At 36.0% G+C, this 17,595-nt stretch overlaps 1 protein-coding gene across 2 annotated transcripts; it reads right to left on the reverse strand.

The window, feature by feature from the left end:
- Positions 1-223: 223 nt before the first annotated feature.
- Positions 224-15,088, reverse strand: LOC115410413 (acyl-CoA desaturase-like). 2 transcript variants are annotated; one of them, XM_030122059.1, is made up of 6 exons: positions 14,966-15,088; positions 14,478-14,736; positions 7,910-8,040; positions 7,595-7,800; positions 6,165-6,397; positions 224-2,534 (listed from the first exon to the last, which is right to left on the reverse strand). In XM_030122059.1, the coding sequence occupies exons 2-6, from the start codon at positions 14,707-14,709 to the stop codon at positions 2,335-2,337; spliced, it is 1,002 nt and encodes a 333-aa protein (XP_029977919.1). In that variant the 5' UTR covers positions 14,710-14,736; positions 14,966-15,088; the 3' UTR covers positions 224-2,334. The 2 variants fall into 2 exon arrangements, with proteins under 2 accessions (XP_029977919.1, XP_029977921.1); XM_030122061.1 differs by having other exon boundaries at positions 14,478-14,740; positions 14,969-15,065.
- Between the last annotated feature and the right edge of the window lie 2,507 nt (positions 15,089-17,595).

Raw genomic sequence — 17,595 nt, forward strand, 5'->3', positions numbered from 1 at the left:
TTGGACGTTTTCATACCGAGATGCCGCGAAACAGCTTTGAAATAATTGGCGCATCCGTCCGGACAGGCCCAGAGGTTGCTAGTTAAAATCTCTCTGGATAAAACATTGGACGTAAATCTCTAGTACAGTACTCTGATGTTGTCTTGCTACCGTTTGCTTGCCTTGTACGGATAAAAACACCTGCCGCTTCAGCCTGTAAGCATCACATTTGAGTTGTGGTACCTTTTTTTTTTTTTTTTGTCTGACAGGATGTGAAGAAGATCAGAAATGGATGCAGGTCATAAGGCATTAGGTAGTATCCTGACTTCTGGGAAATAATAAACAGGTGCTTGATTTCAATACATTTTGAGACCTGCCAAATCTGAGATCTGCAGAAAACTTGTTCTGGCTTGAGCAAATTTTTTTTTTTTTTTTTTTTTCAGCAAAAAAGAAAAACAAGACATAAATAATAGAATATAGGCATTCCACACACCAGAATTGATGTACATAATAAACACCAATGCGCCTGAAGGTTTTTTTTCTTCGTAGGAGGGCAAAGGGAAACCAGACTCCATCTCAAAAATCACGAAGCAGCAGTTGCGTTGATCAAAAGCTGCCTCGCACACAGTACATTTTTACAAAAATAGATGCAGTTCTGCCATCGGACGAACATCTCACTACAACACCTACAGTACATCATCATGCATGGATGACATGTTGCTGCGTTAAAAACCACAACTGTCACACGACTGGCTGCTACATCCACCTGTTCTCTGGCGCAAAAGGTTTTCGGGATGGAAGGAGATGGAATGTGAAGCAAAGCACTATGTTTAAAAAAAAAAAAAAATAGAAACAATCATGAAAAGGTAAAACTGACTGGCTGTGCTGCAGTCTGTAAAGATGGTTCAAAGGTGACATCTTGGCACGATGATGCAAATATTAAAGCACAGCAAAGTCAGGTTTTTTGTCATTTTTCTATTGTCTGCTGTTAACTTTCAGTGGCAGTATTGTCTTAAATATGCTGTCCTGAGAAGGCCTTATGCAGGATTTACCCGGGCCAAGTATCAACCCTGGTACTGAATCATCAATAGTCAATAAATATTCAATAAATAGTCAGAAAAGATGGTAAACTATGACTACGACTAACTAATGTTTTCAATTTATCTCCCAATCATTATGTTGATTGATAATTTCTGCTGCGATTAAGAAAGAATCTTTTATATATATATATATATATATATATATACTTTTTTTTTTTTTATTTGACCGACAACAATGATTTTGACACATATAAATATAAATAAATATATAGAGCATCATTATTGTAATGATACTTGATTCCCGGGTGAATATTTTCGCAACAAGCTAAAACTATTTTAGTGTTTCCTGTTTAACTACTTACTGATTCAGCTTTTTCCCCTTAAAAGAGGCAGTTTATTTTGCAATTAAAATAATATTTTCTTGCCACTGTTAGCCTTTAATATTTAGTCGACAGCTTTTTTTTTTTTTTTTAGAAATGCCGCGCCTTTTATAAAACAATAAACCTCGAAGTGATGAAATGTAACCCAAGTATTTTCATGAAACTAGCGTCTATATTTTTTCCAACCGTGATTATTACACAGACTAGATAAACGATGCGTCTATTTCGTACAGTCGATCTAAATCATACACACCGAAACACACTTAAACCAGGTTTCTGTGCATTTTTGGCTCACTGGTCGTCTGGACAGTCATGGGAAGAAGGTCTGGGGTTAGCCTTTTCTTTTACATCGTGTGCCATATTTCTTAAAAGCCAGCATGAAAATGACTGATATCGCTCACCCCTTTTCTATTAAATCTAAAAAACACTCCAAATGTATTTTTACCAGAACTATATAAGAATTCACCGTAAACTGTGACAATGTCAAAGGCAACAGTCTCCAATCGGTCACTCTAAATCGCAGTTCCTCGCTCTGTGACATATTTGATTAATAATTGAGTAATACTTACAGAAAAATGGTTGGCTACACGACTGACTTTGCATGAAAAATGCACACCAAAATAGCAAAACAGCGGAAAATGAAATCGACTTTTAAATTAATCTACTTCAAATCTAAAACATCTTGTATCATTGCAAGACCTTGGCCTGGTCTGAGTAATCGGAAACAAAGGCCAAGGGCTTAGCAACACGTCAATTTTTTATTTTTTTTTTAATCCATCTTGAACAATTTCTTTAGTTACAGCTACAAAAACCACAAAAACAAGCAAAATGTGGTCAAGGCCCTAGTGAAGTTGACTCTTATCCATAGGGCATGAGAAATGTATCGCTGTCAAAGGACTGTGAGGCTTCTTCTTTTGTCTTGGAGTCTGACAGTCTCAGCCACTTCGGTGGCTGCCGTCTCCCGTGCGTTGTTTCCGGGCCAGGACCTGCTCTCGGGACACTCTTTTGCGGTCCTTGGCCAGGCCCAAGAAACACATGAAGTCGATGAACGCGGTGGTGAGGTTCAACTTGCAGCCAAACTCGCTGGTTGCATAGTCGTACGGGAAAGTGTGGTGGTAGTTGTGAAATCCTTCACCTGTGAGGAAGAGAAAACACTGATCAGACATTTTTCAACCGTACTGAAGTTTTTCCACTGATGCACTTCGAAGTTAAAGGGGTCATATTTTGCTAAACCCCCTTTTATTAGTCTTTGGTTCATTTATTTGTGTATTTGGACCCTTATAGTTCATAAAGTTTGAATTTGAACCCTCCAGGTGCTGCAAAGCTATCTTTATATTCATTTTGACAAAAATTGAGTGGATTTCTACAACAGTGATGAAAGTGAGGAAAGAAAAAAAAAACTGAACTTTTCTGAATGACTTCAGTGAGTAACAAACCTGGTTTACTTGTCTTCCAGACATACTGCGACAGAAAATTGCCATTTCTATCAGTTTCCTTGAGCCAGGACCACTTGAACTTATTTTTAATTCCTGCCTCACACTTCAGTTGGTCCCCACGCTGAAGGACAGCGGTCTCAAACTCAGATCCTCAAGGGCCGGTATCCTGCATGTTTTAGATGTTTCCCTCTTCCAACACACCTGATTCAAATGATAAGCCTATCATCCAACTCTGCAGAAGCCTGATAACGACCGTCAGGTGTGCTGGAAAGGGGAAACATCTAAAACATGCAGGATACCGGCCCTCAAGGACCGGAGTTTGACACCTGTGCTGAAGGACAATGAATTCCGACATGATTTCACAGAATATTTAGACAAAATACATTGGTGGTAAAATACTCAAAGAGAATCCGCCATCTTATCTCCAGAGATGCGAAACAGACCACATGCCTTCAGCAGACCAATCAGAGCCGTCGATACAAGTTCTGCGTTGTAAACGAGAATCTCATTGGTTGAGACGAATGGAGAAGAAAGCAATATGGCCGCGCCCATGAGACAGACCCAAATAAACATAATTTACACTTTCCGGAGCAATTTATGCGTAATTTTCTGGCTGAAATGTTGCCAAACCAGACAGAAATGATCCAGACACATTTAATTTACCGGAACATATGCTAAGTTTTCGGAAAAAAACAGATGTCTGGCAAAAAACGGAACACTTTCATCACTGTACAACCTGTTTCAATTCCTGCTTTATTTGTTATGATTTATAACTAGTTATGTCACGACATTTGCACATATAAGGTCAAGACTTCCGATGAACATTTCTCTGAGTACGCCATAACAGTTTATCAGCAGCAGCGGTTGTAGTAAAAACTGAAAATATGTCCAAACTTTGAGCTGATTACAGAAAATCTTCAGTTGTTGGTTGTATTAACAAACATACGTGGTTGAACAGGACAGAAAGCACAGTTGACAACCTGGAGGGGGTGTGGCATGAATTGGCTCATGTGCATTTAAAGGGCCAGTGCTCAAAACAACCTTTCTGGTTTCATTACTCAGAAACAGGGTTGAAGATGAACCTGTCGAGCTGAATTAATGAAGAATTCAGACCCAAGCATAGCATTTACAGTTTATGTAGACCACAAGGAAATGTCTGAAAATGCATAATTCTATTTAAAAAAGCAAAATATCACTCCTTTAAGTTTGTGCTTATTGTTGAGGTTAACTCGCTTTATTATCCCTGTAGGGAAATTCAGTCTCTGCATGTTAGCCATCTGAATACACACGAACAAAGCCTGCCATTAGCATTAGTAATTAGCATTAGCACATAGCATATTAGGAGTAATGAGCTGCCACTGAAGAACCTAAGAGACCAACTCCAGATCTTCCAGTACCACAAAAACAGGGGAATTAAGCAACAAATGCCTGTTTTTAATAGAGAGGGAACTATAGGAAATCTCAACAAATTGCTATTACATTGACATCAACCTGTATTCTTTTTTCTCACATTCCCATAAAGACCTGTACAGTAATATAATGACACACTCTATTGTGGCTCTTTATCCGGTGGAAAGACCAGAAACACCAGTTTTTAAAAGGCAAGTTGCAAAAAACTCTGAATCAGCACTAGCAGTGAAAATAAGGGAAAATAAATGCAGGATTGCTGGTAGAAATGCTGAACCTCCAACAAAACAGTGCAGCATCATCTTGGATACACTGCACTGGCTGAGCAAATGCATTTCCTCTTTATCCTTCCTTCTGAATTACTTTGAAAAAGCTGTTGTACTGAGTGCAGATCTGTAGTTTTTGAGTATTTCTGACACCAAAATTCTTCAAATATATTGTCTTCAAAACCTGTTAACATCCATAAAGGTACTAGTGACCCATTTTGGCTTCAGTTTAGGTTATATTCCATTTCATATAAAGTCTGACATCATCTTTGTGTTCTAAAACTAATCCTAATCCTACTTTCTTGAATTTTCATTTAGGATTACAGTTCCATGAAAAGGGTGGATGTTAAAAAGGTTAAAGATTAAACTAAGATGTAAGAATACAGATTTACTTGACACACTTTCAACTCTGTTTTGTTAATTCAAAGTTATACTATTATGTAACTGGACAGGTTAAGACTCATCATGTTCCTTTGTATAAAAAAGTCAGTTCTTGCAGAACTCAGAATGTGACTTCATTTAACCTGGGCCATTTGTTTCTAGTAGGAATCATTTCAAAGTAACACAAAACAATGGATTAGCTGATAGAAGTTTCTGTCATATAAATGCAAGTTGCGATCAGAAAACAGCAAAGGTGAGAGCAAAATTCATAATCATCACAACATAAGGCAACCTTTGTTTTTTACTGTTTTTTGGTTTGTTCAGTGAGTTTTTGTGGAAGAGAAATTATACTTCTGCTGGATCTGCTTAGTTTTAGCTTAGCACTGCAAAGTTTGTTGAATTGGTCTGTTTTATTAAATTATTCATGACATACGCTAATCTCAGACTGTTAGCTTGTATTAGATATTTGCACATTTAACCCTTTCATGCACAGTGGTCACCACAGTGGACAGCTGTTCAAAGGTGTTCTCTTATGGATTTTGTTGTTTTAGTTCCATATCAGCCAACACATTGGATGCTTATGCATCATCCCACACACTGTAATTCATAGCATCACTGTAACTTTAATGTTCTAGATAAACCTGATCTGCAGTTACATGTTTGAGTGTAAAAAATTAGTAATTCTTATTAGATTGTAAAAGTTTTATTTATTTATTTATTTATTTATTTTGCATATTATTTCTATGCAGGTATGTTAAAATGTGAGAAGACATCAGATTAGCAGCATTAAACATGTTTTTATTTCATAGTTTTTGTGCAGTATATCAGTAAATACATGTTTCTTTGCTTATAAAATTAAAGGCATTGTATCCAGCCTAGTGGACATTTTTGTAACTTCATGAAAAATAGGTTCATACAAATATTTTCTTTTTTTTTTTCATGCCTAAAAAGGGATAAAAATACTCAGGAAAAAAAAATCTTATTAAGGTTCTCATAATTCATGCATGAAAGGGTTAAGTGTTTGTAGTTTGAATTGTGTTTTGTTTTCTGAAGACGGTTTTTGTTGAGCTTTTAGCTAACGTTCTTCTGGAAATGTTGATGTATAGCATGTGTATATAGTTACAAGCATCGTGTAGCATTACCATGGCAACACAGACAGAACAGCTTAAGAGGCTTCAACAGTAATGATCTGTCACAGAAGGTGTTGTGCTCACTGTGATTATGATTTTGATGTTTTATTTATAGTTTGTTTTAATTAGAGACGTCTTTTCTTACCTATTGCACTGAACGTGACGAACCTATTCTCTCTGGGGCTGATGTTCTTGTCATAGGGTCTGTTCCCCCACATGTGAGCGGCGCTGTTGACCAGCCAGGTAGCGTTAAGCACCAAGGTGTACCTCAGCACAGCCGGGATGAAGTAGCCCACCCACAGGGATTCCCCCCACAGGTACCAAGGCACAGACATGGGTATGAAGAAGCACATGAGCAGCACAGACAGCTTATAATACCTGTGACAGAGAGGGAAGGAATGTTTTCTCAGTTTGAGAGATATAAAAAGCTCAAAAGGCAGGGGTGTGTTCTCAGTTTCTAGCACATGACACAGTTCTCACAGAGGCCTGGCCAAGTGAAAGTGAACATCAGGATCAATTTCTTTTTTTGTCTAAATCAATATTTTTGATTATTCAGCATTAAAGACTTATATCTCTAGTTTCTAAAAATGTGTTTATTTAATTTGTACCTGAATTACAACCCGATATATACACGAAAATATATGAGAATAGAGTGTAAATTAAGAACAGTGAAGGTTGTAAATTAATGTATACAGCATAAATTCAGAATGTAAATAGCAATGTGTAAATAAATATGTTCAAAATATATGCATGTGTCTAGTATTATATTTCATAATAATAAAATACTGTAATGATTTTGTATGTTATTTATTATAAAAAAAAAAAAAAAACAGCAGAAAGATGTGCAATAAATATAGTAAGGGAACCTAAGACCAAAGACTGATCATTTTATCAGTATCTTAATAAAATCTTCAATTATCATTATGGTGCATCTCACTGAACAAATCCCTCACTCCATTACTTTTTTTGGATTCTCACTCTGTTTCCATGAATTAATGTCTTTTAAAATTAAAATAACAAAGATATCAGTTTCATTTTTGGTTATAATGTACTCTCATATATTAAGAAAAGTGTGGTATACTAAATATTTTCACTTTCCTTGACTTTTTGGCAATTTTTCCAAACTTTGAATAACTGCTGTATATTTTTCCTCACTCCGTTATTTTGTCAATGATGATAAATTGATGTTTTTAGTAAATATTTTGTTATTATTCCTTAAGGGCATGTTCACGTACTTGCTTAGACCTACAATTTGAGCTATTAGGGTTGCTGCTCAATAAATTTTTAAAAACATATATGGAATGATTAGTATTGCTGCACAGTGCTTTCCCACTCCGTTACTTGCTTGGCCAAGCCCAGTACATGCATGACACCTTTGCAGAACCAGACCGAAAAATCCAGCCTTCATACAATGCAGGTTTTGCAGCAAAGGTGGATTATCCTATTTTTTTTTTTTTTTTTTTTTTTGATCAGTTATCCTAAATTCTTGCACGTAAGCAAAACCTTCTTTAAGCATTAAAAATTCCCTGGCTATTATTAATCTGTATCATGTGCAGATTAACTGAAGCTACTTACTTCCTTTGAAACATCACAACTTTGTCAGCCATCAGGTCTTTCAGCTCCAGCTTCCGTCCTTTTGTGATGACATCAGGGTGTTTGCGCACCAGGAGCCACCCGATGTGAGCAAAGAAGAACCCCCGCACGGCGTTGTGAGGGTCAGCGTCTGTCTCTGAATATTTGTGGTGAACCCTGTGATCTCTGGCCCATTCAAAGATATCATTCTGCGGGATTAAGTAAACACTGAGATTACACACAGCGCGCGCCTAACGTGATACTTAACGCAGGAATGAAAACTATTATCATGCGCCCAGCTGTAAGTCTGTTAGGTACCTGGAATGCCATGGAGTTAGCGATACAGAGAAAGATCCTCAGAGGTAACGAAGCCTTGTAGGATCTGTGACTCCACAGACGATGAGCTCCTGCAGTGATTCCTAAAGCACTTAGCACAAAACAAAATAGAGCTGTGGGGAGAGAAATGCATCAGCAAATTAGTATGAGCACATTCACTGTATATATCAGTCACAAACACTTTATTGCTCTAATTCCGGAGTCTACAAAATCCAATGAGTGTAGTAATGTCCTGTCCTCAGTGACTAAAGGTTCCTACAGACTGAGAAGTTTATTGCAGGACACACTGACAATGAAAGCCAAATGACAACAGTGCAAGTTGTTTATCTGTGCCGCTGCAGTTGTAAACAATAACGCTAAGCTAACAATCACACCGTCACATAACAAAAGTATGTTTATGGAAGTAATTTAAGTTGGACCTGGAGGAGGACTTTCAGACAGAACATAGTACTTTTAAGTTCAATCTCAAGTTTATTTGTATTCCTTCTATCTATACCTGTGAGTACATATACAGCAGAGAGAAATAGCATTTTCTAAAGAGTAAAAACTGCGCCCCTTGCATGTATCGTAGCTTATTTTTGCATCGATCCAGCTGATGTCATCATGTCTGTGCGTGTGCTGATGTCAGCATATCAGTTGCCCCTATATATGTGTCAAGTTTGAAGTAAACTGATGTTTTCATAGACATGTGAAATCTCAGCCATTATAAGTAAATGGAAGAAGAAAAAAGATGTAAAAAATTCATTAAAAATTTGAACTTTGACCTACTTTTCCCAAAATGTAATGGGATCTATTGTGGGTCACTGACAAACTATCAACCAAATTTGGGATGAATTCAACCAATAGTTTTCCTGCTACAGACATTTGAAATTTCACCCATTTTAAGTAAAAGGGGGGAGGGGGTATTTGAAAAATTCATAAAAAATTTTAACTTTGACCTACTGTTCCCAAAATGTAATGAGATCTATTCTGGGTCACTGGCAATATACTAACCGAATTTGATATGAATTCAACCAATAGTTTTGCTGCTAGAGAGTTAACAAACAAACAAACAAACAAACAAACAAACCAAACCAAAAATCAATACCCCTTGCCTCCCCTTTGGGGGGCAAGGTAATAAAAATTAAGATTTGATAAAAATAACTGAATACTGATAATAAAATCACAGTTTTATGGGACTGACAAATCAAACATAGGCAACAAAATGGGCAAAATAATTTATGTTGTGTCGCACTGATAAATGTCTAATTCCATGCTTATGCTCTAGTGGTTGTTTAGTGGGTGTAGGTTTTAGCAGCAGTCACATTGTGAAATGATCATCCTACATTTCTAACACTGTCAGAAATTTGTCAAACAACCTCCATAGTGCCATCTAAGACCAAAACTATTGCTACATTTTCTCATTTGTTGTCTGTAGCAGCCAAAAATCTAGAGGTGATGTGAAAAAACTGCATCTCAGCTCTTTTTTTCTCTACTGTTAAACCTACGCTCCTCATCTAGTCTAGTCTAGTCACTGTGAGCCATCTTTGAGTCTAAACCAACAAATTAAAGGTTTTGCTAGTTATCTCCCACCATATAAACTGTTTAGTCTGATCCTGTTTCCACCATCTGAGAAGCATTGCTCATTTCAGGACCATGTGTCTATTAATGACTCATGAATCACACTTCATTGTTATTGCAACATGGACTGAACAGCAATGCAATGATAAAAACTAATCAATTTGTCTATACATGCCAAAAAAATGTACACATCTGACCAATCAGATGAAGCCCTGTCAGGTACATTTAGAATAATCGGTGTCACTTTGGTGGATACAAGGTAAGACAGCAAACCTAATGTGGCTGATGAAGATTTTGTGGTGATAAATAACAACAGACTGAGACCCATTCATCCTCATATAAGACTCACTCACACAAAATTAGCTCATAAATACCAGTGACTGAGGAGAACTTGTCGGATTTATTTTCATTTGTTGGAGGCATGAAAATCAACAATAGGCTCAGACTTGTAGGAAACATGTATAACTAGTTGGCTATGTTTTTCACCAGATGACTATATAACATCACCCTACATATCTGACAGCCTTTAAGGTGTGACACAGGAAGTGGCATTTTTCATGTTAATGTAGGTCATGTACACAATTTATGAAGTTATGAGTGTTGAATGTGGCGTGACAGCCCATCACACCTTGAGTGAAGCCCAGTATTACAGTACTATGTAAACCTCCAGAGAAAACCCATCTAACAATACCTTTAACATAACGACACAACGCAAACAACTCTGAACCAGCCAAACCACAAATGCCAAGTACATTCAAACATCGGCACATACAGTATGTTAGTAGACATTTTAAAGAAGAGAATTGCAAGTTACGATATTATTTAACAATGTTATCCTAAATTCTTAATGTGTGCTGAAAGGAGATTGTTATACATATCCCATACTGCCTGTATATATCCTTATATGTTGTATATATTACTTTTATCTGCAGTATACAGTTGGCTTTTTGAATATTTTAGTATTTATTGGTAATTTTTTGTATATTGTCAATACTTTTCAGTATATATTTTCAGGATAATTTTGTGTGATATTTTCATACAGTCTCTTTGCACTTTAAGTATTAATAAGGCTATGTTCAGACAGCAGGTCTTAATGCACAATTTGGATTTTTTGTGAAATGTGATTTTTTTTTTTGTGTGCTCATTCATAATACACATTAAATGCAACTTCAATCAGTTTTGAGTATGAACTGAATGCGATCCTGAAGTGACCCGCATGCTCAAAAGAGGTCCTGATGTAATACGTAACCACGCAAGGACACACTGTGTTTACGGAAGTAACACACTTGGGATGCAGAATTGTGACGTTTGTCGCATTTCAATAACGTAAAGGTCGGATTAATGCGACCTGGCCATTCAGACTGAAGTTGCATTGCAAAATATCAGATACGTATCAGATTTAGGACCACATATGAAAGTGGCCTGGGTCTTTTGTAAAAAAATTGGATTTGTGCTGTTCAAACTGTTTTTAACAGATCACATACAGGTCAGATATGGACAAAAAAATTGGATTAGGGCCACATTTGCCTGCAGTCTGAATGCAGCCTAAGACACAGAGCTGCTCAACTGATTTTCATTGTTCCAATAACAGTACCAATAATGATCTATTCTATTATATTATATTATAAAAGTGGCCCAAAATGCTACCTAGCTTCTGATTAAGTTCTCCAAAAGGTTTTGTATGACAATAACCTCGGAGTGTTTTGCAGGATCAGACTCCTTCCTAGGTTAAAGAGAAACCTGAGGACTTCTAATGAGGGTTTGTCAGGTCTGCGCTTCAGAATTAAGACAAAATGACACTGTGCTTTTGAGATTGTGGCTCATAAACACCCTCGATCATTTACCAAGAAGCTTTAGGGTCATGTGTTTAGTTTCATCTGCAGTCTGTACTTACTGTCTTTTATTTACTTTTTTATTTTATCTGTGACCTTTGCTTGAGAATGGTGCCTCATAAATAAACTCAATCATTCATGTATTATGGACCAGTCATGTGTTATGCACCATGATTCCTTTTAACTAAAAGGTACAACCAAAGCATTTATTCACTCTGGTACAATACCGACACTGTTTTCAATTTTATTACATTTGTTACGCAGCGTTGTTTACAATTCAAGTAAATACATTTTCCTGTCTTTTCCACACATTATTGCCAAAGGCACGGACCTGAACATGATGACGAGTTTCCTTTGACTGATCGTGTTTTGCACTAGCCTACTTGTCTTGCAGTATGAGAAATTACATTACCACAGAAGAAACAGGGCACGCTGCTTTGAACTGTGACACCGACTGGATAATGAAATTACGTCACAGTTGATGATGATTGGATGGGAAAAACAATTTGATGATTGCTTGTATGTCAGGAGGCACAGGAACATAAAATTCTATTAAGAACTGCTATTTTTGTTGCTGCGTGAAGCACTTGGACCGTTGAAAAGATTATGTATTTGATTAGTCTACTGACAAAAAATGGATGACAATAGAACCTCTGAACTGCAGTTTTAATATCTTTTATATTTCACTATAACGCCACTTTTCCACTACACAGCAGTGGAATACAATCTTTATATCTGCCTCTTCTCTTTTTCTATCAATTCTGCAACAACTTACACTAAAAAACCTGTATAACTCTGGATATAGGATATATCACATTCACACTCGTGCACATACTTTGAAACATCCATGTTTTTTAAGATATGTCTATATTTTGTGCAGCCTCTGTATATGTTTACATCTACGTCGAGTGAATGTGCTTAAGTATGTGTATTATTTATCTGTTTTTGCTGACTGAAACGCTGCTAAATAAATTGTTGCTGCTCACCACTGCGGTGTTTCCTCACACATATACTTGGGTGGGCTGACCAGGTACATTAACAGCCACTAAAAGGATATTTACAGAGCAATTTTACATGTTTAAGTTGGAATAGTGACAGGTGTGGAGTATAACTGAGGTGTTTAGAGGCTACCTCTCAAACTGTGGCATCCTTAGATGAGCTCATAATGGATAAATCAGTCTTGTGACGCCAAATGACACCGGAGCATCGCAGTCTGTGCATCTCAATTATTTAATTTTTCATTAACTGATAGCACTGTGTGTGACATTCACTTTTAAGTACTGAAAAATGTCTTCCTGTCTCTGTTATTGTTAGTTAAATGTCATTGTGGTTGAAATCATGACTGGAAAACAAGTCCATGGATTTATTCGTCAAAACAATTAAGACAAAGAGGTAGGAAGAGTTGAAGTCAAATTTTCATAATTTGCTGATAGTGTGACTCCCTTGAGACAAAGGCTTAGCCTAGCACCCAGAGGGAAAATCTAATTCCATGGGAAACACTAACAATAAAGACGTATTCTGTCCTCTTATTCAATTTTCTTAATAGAGTTGCTGAGATGTGAGGTTCTTTTTTTGCTGCTTTTTTTCTTCCACAATCTGATTATCTCTTTGTTTGTGACAGAAAGATACTAAAAGGGTAGTTAAAACTGCAGAGGGAGAAAATTAGGTGAAAAAAATACATCTCTGCATATGAAGATAGATGGTATGACGTGGTTTCATGGTGCTGTAGATGTTATCACCATTACAGCAACCGCCATGTTGTTTTTTTTTTTTTTCTAGCTATCTTCAATCACAAAAACGAAAATGAAAATTGACAATAATAACATAATTCACTAAATATCTTCTCTCTTGCTGAATGAGAAGTGAAACTCTTTAAATGAACTCGCCTGCTAGTTTGACTTATCGGAGTCCATACATAACATACGGTCCTGATATTATAATGCAGTGAATGCAATACAAATGCCTTGTATTCACCTTCGTAGGTGTATTTTTTCCTTATCAGTCACACAGATAAAGTGATGATCAAGTTGAAGAACTGCCACATTATGACATCATGAATCTGGGCAAAGGGTCATGAGTCGATGACTGACTAGCACCCCTGACAGATTAATGGAAAAAACATCACATTAAATTTAAAGATAGAACTGATCTCAGTATTTGAGCTGCACTGTTAAATTAGTTGTCCCATATTCAATAAATCTGCAAAATTCTCTTGATCCAGTTGATGAAATGTGAATATTTTCTTTTTTCTTCATTCCTCTATTACACGGGTCTACAATTTTTTAGAAATGAGTTGCTTCAGAGATTAAATGTGCTAAATGTTATGCATTTTAAGATTAATTGGAAAATAAATGAGAAAAGTGCTGGTTTGCTGATGTTTTCAAGGTATATGATTAAGTGTTATTACACATATATATTGGTTTATGTACATTTATATAACAGTTTTATAAATCTTCCACTAAATAGAACCTGCAAAGTGAATGTATTCTAATGCGCAGACATTGTTTTGAAGTAGATCTTGTAGCTCTGAAATATTCCTAATATTCAATACTCAAATATTCCTTTTGAGTCAAACCCATTTTCTCGTTAATTCTTGAATGTCACATTTTGACCCAAGGCTGTATCTTGGAAAGTTCAGCCAACCAGCATTTTTGACTTGATTTTTCTTTATCAGTGACTCTCATGTGGTAAAATTTCATTACTTTTATTCTGGAAGCATTTTCCTTGTAGACCAGTGTTAGTGAGTATCACTGCAGATGTTTAAGTATGTCATTTTAGGCTTATATTTCCCCCTTCTCTGACATTTTATAACCAAACAACTACTCTATTACAAAATAAATCCACACATATTAGTCACAAGTCTTCATTTTTTGCTTTTCTGCTAGTCTCAGTGCTTCTTTCCTATTGTCATAGAGCAAAACGTGCAGTATTTCCCTGCCACACATGAGCTTTGTGACATTAAATCTCTGTACATATAGACCTATTCCCTAATCTATAAATCCCCATTCATGTTAACTACTGGAAGGGATCAAGTTCCAGTTGTGGGATCAGCTGTCTGATATACCAGCTGTGATTTGGGTGAAATATCTATTTTAATAACACATAAGACTAGCTGAGGGGCAAAGAACAGGTTGCCATGATAATATTGTTTTACTTACACCAAAGCAAGGTCAAAGGAGATGCTGTGGGGATGAGGAAGATGCCGTACGCTGCACCTATATGCAACAGAAGCATCAGGAAGACGTTTCTCCATACGATGATCCTGGGAGGTTTAGGGCCTTCTTTCTCTTTGTATGAGGAATCAAACGCATCTTCTCTGGTGGCCTCTGGAGGAACATTGCTGCCGTTGCTGGACTTGTGCTCCTTCTCCACCGTCTCCGCCTCCGTCATGGTGACTGGCTGCTGTTTGGTGATGCTCTAAGCGGCAAAACAGGACATAAATCCCCGTCTTTTTAACACCAAATACCAAATTATGACACCTTCAGAATACGTAGATGTCTTTTTTTATGCAATAGCTAGCTTACAATGCTAGCTAATGAGGAAAAGGTAACAGATGATGCTGACTTCTGGCTGACATAACACGTCTACGTTGCGTAACATGTAACACGTTACATGCTACGGTGAAAATAATGAAAACATAACTCACCTAATTGAGCAGAAATTGAAAGGATTGGGGTTAAACAGCGACGAAGCACGAAAAAAAACTACAGGCGCAAACGCAAAAAGGCAGAGTGATAGTCCGCTCCGACTGCAGCGAACGCATCAATGAGAGCAGGAGCTCGAGGCGCTTCGGTGGTATCCGACCAATCAGCGTGCAGGAGTCGGCTGTACTCGGCCTCTGATTGGCTGCCTGCTCATCTGCTGTTCACCTTTTATTCATTCTCCTGCCAGATGTATATTTTTATTTACCTCCCCCGGAGAGACGCTGCAGCCGTCTAGACACGTATAGATCGGGTTAAAAGACAAGACGTCCTAAAATGGGGTTAAATTAAACAATAAATCTAAAAATTAGTTATACTGTTTTCAAAATCCAACGGCAGGTTAAGAAATACCCCGCCCACACTAGAATAAAAAGCACAACCTGCTACATAACATCTGCATTTCTTTAAAATTCTCTGTGTATTTAGAAACTGAACAGTTATTGGAGCAAATAAAAATGTATATAAGTTTCATCTTTCATTCACTTCCACACAAATTGTGTCATAAGCAATAGAATTATAGGTAAAGCAAGTTTATTTGTATTGCATAATTCATTGACATGGTAATTCAAAGATAAGATTATAGATACATAGAGAAGAATAAAGATTAAAAACTTAAACATTCTCTAGCAATCAATAACATCTATTGATCTAAAATGATGAAACCTGCTGTAAAACATCTGCATTTCTTTAAATTCTCTATGCATTTAGACACTGAACAGCTATTGGAGTAAATAAAATGTATATAAGTTTCATCTTTCATTCACTTCTACACAAATTGTGTCATAAGCAATAGAATTATAGACAAAGAAAGTTTATTTGTATAGTACAATTCATACACATGGTAATTCAAAGATAAGATTATAGATACATAGAGAAGAATAATGATTAAAAACTTAAACATTCTCTAGCAATCAATAACATCTATTGATCTAAAATGATGAAACCTGCTATAAAACATCTGCATTTCTTTAAATTCACTATGCATGTAGACACTGAACAGTTATTGGAGTAAATAAAATGTATATAAGTTTCATCTTTCATTCACTTCTACACAAACTGTGTCATAAGCAATAGAATTATTGGTAAAGCAAGTTTATTTGTATTGCATAATTCATAGACATGGTAATTCAAAGATAAGATTATAGATACATAGAGAAGAATAAAGATTAAAAACTTGAACATTCTCTAGCAATCAAAAACATCTATTGATCTAAAATGATGAAACCTGCTGTAAAACATCTGCATTTCTTTAAAGTTCTCTATGCATTTAGTCAATGAACAGCTATTGGAGCAAATGAAAATGTATATAAGTTTCATCTTTCATTCACTTCTACACAAACTGTGTCATAACCAGCAGAATTTTAGACAAAGCAAGTTTATTTGTATAGCACAATACATACACATGTAAATTCAAAGATAAGATTATGGATACATACTGTAGAAAAGAATAAAGATTAAAAACTTAAACATTCTCCAGCAATCAAAAACATCTATTGATCTAAAATGATGATACCTGCTATAAAACATCTGCATTTCTTTAAATTCACTATGCATGTAGACACTGAACAGTTATTGGTGTAAATAAAATGTATATAACTTTCATCTTTCATTCACTTCTACACAAATTGTGTCATAAGCAATAGAATTATAGGTAAAGAAAGTTTATTTGTATTGCATAATTCATACACATGTAATTCAAAGATAAGATTATGGATACATAGAAAAGAATAAAGATTAAAAACTTAGCCCTTTCATGCATAGTGGTCACTCCAGTGGACAGCTATTCTCCAGCTGTTTTCTTGTATATTCCTGGGTTTTGTTGTTCTAGTTCCATATCAGCCGACACAGCACCATCCCATACACTGCAGTTGATACCATTATTGTAACTTTGCTGTTCATGATAAACCTGATCTGCAGTAACATGTTTAAGTGTAAATCAATTGCTAATTGTTTTTAGACTGTAATTAACAGTTTTCTTTAAAAAAAAAAGTTGTTTTTTTTTTTTTTGTTTTTTTTTTGCATATGATCTCCATGAACTGAGTGATAACTAGTATTAGAGTATGATAAAAGATGAGAAAACATCAGATTAGTGGCATTAAAAATGTTTTTATTCCATAGTTTTCACACAGTATGTCACTTTCGGATATTACAATTTAAATACGTTTCTGTGCTTCAACAATTAAACGCATGGTGTCCAAATGAGTGGACATATTTGTAACTCCACAAAAAATAGGTCTATTAAAAGATATTCAATCACATTCTTTTTTTCATGCCTAAAGAGGAATAAAAACACTCAGGAAAAAAAATCTTGATTAAGGTTCTTATAATTCATGCATGCAAGGGTTAAACATCCCCCAGCAATCAAAAATATCTATTGGTCTGTAATTATAAATAATTGTTGAACCACTAATCCTATTAATACATTTGACTTATTCAGGTAAACTTCAATTTTCCCATTTTTTCCTGTTAAAACCCATATAGTGTGACAAATATCAGTGGTTGTACATGCCTGTTATTAGGCCCCCTATGAATATCTACATGATCAATAAATTAAATATAGGAACATTCCCTGAAA

This window comes from Sphaeramia orbicularis, chromosome 19 (genome assembly GCF_902148855.1).
Source record: "Sphaeramia orbicularis chromosome 19, fSphaOr1.1, whole genome shotgun sequence".
In the NCBI taxonomy this organism is placed as follows: Eukaryota; Metazoa; Chordata; class Actinopteri; order Kurtiformes; family Apogonidae; genus Sphaeramia; species Sphaeramia orbicularis.

Bases quoted from the DNA above. Each gene is read 5' to 3' on its own strand.
- LOC115410413 (XM_030122059.1), bottom strand. From the start codon at position 14,709: ATGACGGAGGCGGAGACGGTGGAGAAGGAGCACAAGTCCAGCAACGGC. The intron at 6,398-7,594 runs GTAAGTAGCTTC...TCTCTGTCACAG, and splicing joins GTTGTGATGTTTCAAAGGAA to GTATTATAAGCTGTCTGTGC. The intron at 2,535-6,164 runs GTAAGAAAAGAC...TCTTCCTCACAG, and splicing joins CGTCACGTTCAGTGCAATAG to GTGAAGGATTTCACAACTAC.